This window comes from Loxodonta africana, chromosome 11, assembly GCF_030014295.1.
Source record: "Loxodonta africana isolate mLoxAfr1 chromosome 11, mLoxAfr1.hap2, whole genome shotgun sequence".
Taxonomy (NCBI): domain Eukaryota; kingdom Metazoa; phylum Chordata; class Mammalia; order Proboscidea; family Elephantidae; genus Loxodonta; species Loxodonta africana.
In genome coordinates, this window is record NC_087352.1 from 5936223 (window position 1) to 5940284 (window position 4062).

Consider the following 4062-nt stretch of genomic DNA (forward strand, 5'->3'; position numbering starts at 1 on the left):
GCAGCTGTTTCTTCTCATTTTGAGTCATGCCACATCAGCAAATGAAGGTCCTGAAATCTTTACTCCATCCACGTCATTAAGGTCGACTCTACTTTGAGAAGGCAGCTCTTCCCCAGTCGTTTTCTGAGTGTCTTCCAACCTGGGGGCTCATCTTCCAGGACTATTTCAGACAATGTTCCACTGCTCCTCATAAGTTTTTCACTAGCTAATACTTTTCAGTGGCCCGCCAGGTCCTTCTTCTTAGTCTCAAAGCTCAGCTGAAACCTGTCCTCTATGGGTGACCCTGCTGGTATGTGAATACCGGTGACATAGTTTCCAGCATCACAGCAACACGAAAGCCCCCACAGTACCACAAACTGACAGACATATTCAGGCTTAATAGTTGGAATCGACTCGATGGCACTGAGTTGAGTTTATTATCACTTTTATTCACAGTGTAGCTGTGAGGTTTTCCTACCTCCCATCCCACCTCTGAAGGATCTGTCTCTTGCAAATGAACACACAGACCTCATCATGTTTCTTCTTGTCTTCTTATTCACATTCCCCCTTCCTTTTCCCTCAGCCCCCATTAAACATTACCCACCCATTAGCTCTGCCCACTAGACCCTCCCTCTCCCCACTTGTCCAATCCACTAGCCCGGCCCTGTCTTAGCACTTACTCAGTGGGGCAAGAAGCTCATGGTGTAGGTTCGTGGGATGGTGGCAAAGCCCACATGTTTGGGAGACATATCGATGTCCTTGGGCAACTGTGGGGACTTGAAGTGGAAATTCTGCAAGATGGTGGTAAGGAAGACAAAGAGCTCCATTCTGGCCAGGCCTTCCCCGAAACAGTACCGTTTTCCTGGAGAGGTGAGGTGGGAGGGCCGGAGGTGAGGCGACTCACTGCCACCTCACCCCACTACCAAGTCCTAGGTTCATTCTCCCAGGGAGGAAGGGCTGGATATTGTGGCCTGAGAGACTTTCAGGGAAGACTGTAATCCTCTCTGAGCCTCGCTTTCCCCGTAGATGAGATGGGGGTGATCCCTGCCAGCCTATAGCAATGGGAACATGAGATGCTGCTTCCTCCCAAATATGGCTGCTATACTGGCATCTCCTTATTAGGAATCTGGAGTCTTTGTTGTGTTACCTTAGACAAATTTCTGACTCTCTGTGGGCCTTGATTTCCCCACCTCTGAAATGGTATGATCACCCCTTCGTTTTTGCCTGAGTGCCGGTGCTTGGTATTAATGGAGGTTGCAACTGGGTGGCTTGAGAGTAGTTTCTAAGAGAGATTTCTGAGCTGGAGAAAGATACTAAGCTACACCTCAGAGGAACTGACCGAGATGAGGGAGGTCCCTGGTGGTATGTGGGGTGGTCTGGCAGCAGCCCATGGTCTCTTACCAATGGAGAAGGGCAGAAAGGCATCGTTCTTCTTAAATTGCCCTCTCTCATCCAGGAAGTGCTGGGGGTTGAAATCTTGGGGGTTGGAGAAGAACTTGGTGTCTCTCAGCACGGAGCCCAACATAGGGAATGCTTCGGTGCCCTGGTGGGGAGGAGAAAAGGGGATTTGATAAGGGTGAGTGGTGTGTGGGCATGCTGAAAGCACATGGGAGTCAGAAGGAGAATTAGGGGGCCCAAGGTGATGGGAAATGAGGACATGGAAGCCAGCATCCTCCAAAAAGCTCTGGGGATTATGAGTTTTGTGTCCCCTGAGACAGAATGTTGGGGGCACATGTGGTTTGTGTCTCCTAAGACAGGAGGTTTGGGGACATGGAGTCTGTATCTTCTGAGGCAGGAGGTTTAAGGGACATATGTTCGTGTCTCCCAAGGCAGGAAGTTTGAGGGAGATACAGGGATTAGAGTCCCCGAGCAGGAAGGTTGAAGGTGGCTGGGAAATTCTTTGATTGAGGGAGTGGACATGGGCTGGAAATTTTCTAAGGGTACAGGGGTCACAAGTTTGGAAGGTTGGGCAGAGCAGCACCTTGGGGATGAAGAAGTCCCGAAACTTGGTGTCCTTGGTGACCCTGTGGGGCAACCCCATGGGGAACATGTCTGTAAATCTCTGGATCTCGTGGATCACTGCCTCGGTGTAGGGCATCTTGGCCCGGTCCTCAAACTTGGGCTGACGGCTCTTGCCAATCACTTGGTCAATCTCCTCATGCACCTTGGCTGCAGGAACAGGGAGGATGTATTTAGGTATCTAAAGGTCTCAGGACAAAGACAATCATGAAAATTTTTAAAACTGGTATGACATGGGTGCTGTTCGTATTGTTACTTGCTGTTGAGTCGATTCCCACTCATGGTGACCACGTATGTGCAGAGTAGAACTGCCGCATGGGATTTTCAAGGCCGTGACCTTTCGGAAGGAGATCACCAGGCCTATCTTCAGAGGTGCCCCTGGGTGGGTGCAAATCACCACCCTCTCAGCTATTAGTTAAACCCTTAACCACTTGTGATACCCAGGCTACCTTTGACATGGATGTAGACCATCCACGTGGTTGGAACAGGGGTCTGTGAGCCCGTTTCTGCCAGAATCGTAGAGGCGGTGCAAGGGATCTGGGGATGGTTTGGAGTAGCAGGCAGTGGGTACTCAGTGGGCTTAGCACAGGAGCTAGCAGTTCATACATTTTCAGTATTTCAATATTTGAAAGTCAGCTGGTGCCTATCAGCTGAATAGAACCCTCTTTTCTGGGTAGTAGGATCCCTGGAGGTGCAGTGGTTAAGAGCTCAGGTGCTATCCAAAACGTCAGCAATTCGAATCCACCAGGTGTTCCTTGGAAACCCTATAGGGCAGTTCTACCCCCGTCCTATAGGGTCTCTATGAGTCGGAATCAACTCGACGGCCACCAGTTTTTTTTATTTTCTGAGTAACGGAGTGTCTGAGGGTTCAGGAATATGAGAGAGATGGGAGGCAGTGTAGCGGACTCAGAGAATTTTTGAGTCCGAGCTAAAGATCCCTTCAGCCTCACTCTGCACATCTGGGTGCTTCATGAGCAGCAGGAAGCCCCAGCGCAGGGTCGTGCTGATGGTTTCTGTGCCGGCAAAGAAGAGGGCCAGCGTGGTCATCACCTGATCACCAGCCTCGGCCCCTCTTGTTCCCCCTTGTTTGTTGAAAAGGAGGGTGGTGGAAATTTGGGGAGTTTGTTTCTCAAAGAGGTTGGTGCCAGGAAGGGTACTGAGGGTTTGGGTAGGCTGCCATGAGCTGGGCGATGGGCAGAATGGTCAGATTGTAGAAAATCAAAGCACGAAGGTACTTGGAGACAGAGAGGTTATGCTACTTTGGCCTTGTCAATGAATAGGGAACAAGAGGGCAGTGTCTGAAATCATGTGCCTTACCTCCTGAGGCAGGACACATGCCAAGGGTGGTGACTCGGGGATGGTCTCCCAGCGTGACCTAGTGGTGAACCCAGGCAAATTGCTTCCCCTTGCTGGGCTTCCATTTCCCTTTCTGAAGGGACTGTATGGTGGTTAAGAACAAAGTTAAGCATGGATTGCAGTCCGAGCCTTACCCCTTCCTTGAAGTGTGATCTGGAATAGATAACTTCATGTCTTTGAGCCTTATGGGGTGAGCCATATGGGGCCAAAGACAACACCTGCCTTTTGGGTGTTTTTGGTGAGGAGTGAATGGTTTCTGCATGAAAAGTACTTAGGGGGTCATAGGTGCTCAGTAAGTGTTAGCTGTTCTTATTATTAACCTGTAGGATGAAGGAGATGGAGGAGAGACTCTCTAAATTCCTGGCTTTTACATTCTCTGGCCTAAAGTTCCCAAAACTTTGGAAAACAAAAAAGGTAGAGAGAGAGTTTGGGGGAAATTCTCTATCTATACCTTCCTCAGCACAGATAAGCCTTATCCCATGGAGCTGTAAATAGGAAATTGATCTTCTGGGAACCTTTCTGGAGGAGTGGTGTGAATCAGGCAGTATATGGAGAATTGGTGAAGGCCCCTGGGTGGGGAAATGGTTTGCATTCGACTTCTGATTAAATAGTTGACAGTTTGAACCTACCCAGCGACACCTCAGAAAAAAAGACCTGGCAACCTGCTTCTATAGAGATTACGGCCAAGGAAACCCTATGGAGCAGTTC

The 4062-nt window shown here is 49.6% G+C and overlaps 1 protein-coding gene across 1 annotated transcript; it reads right to left on the bottom strand.

The window, feature by feature from the left end:
• Positions 1–659: 659 nt before the first annotated feature.
• LOC135232743 (cytochrome P450 2A13-like) lies at positions 660–3197 on the bottom strand. Its single transcript, XM_064293488.1, has 4 exons — positions 2949–3197; positions 1961–2148; positions 1381–1522; positions 660–841 (listed from the first exon to the last, which is right to left on the bottom strand). The coding sequence occupies exons 1-4, from the start codon at positions 3043–3045 to the stop codon at positions 660–662; spliced, it is 609 nt and encodes a 202-aa protein (XP_064149558.1). The 5' UTR covers positions 3046–3197.
• Between the last annotated feature and the right edge of the window lie 865 nt (positions 3198–4062).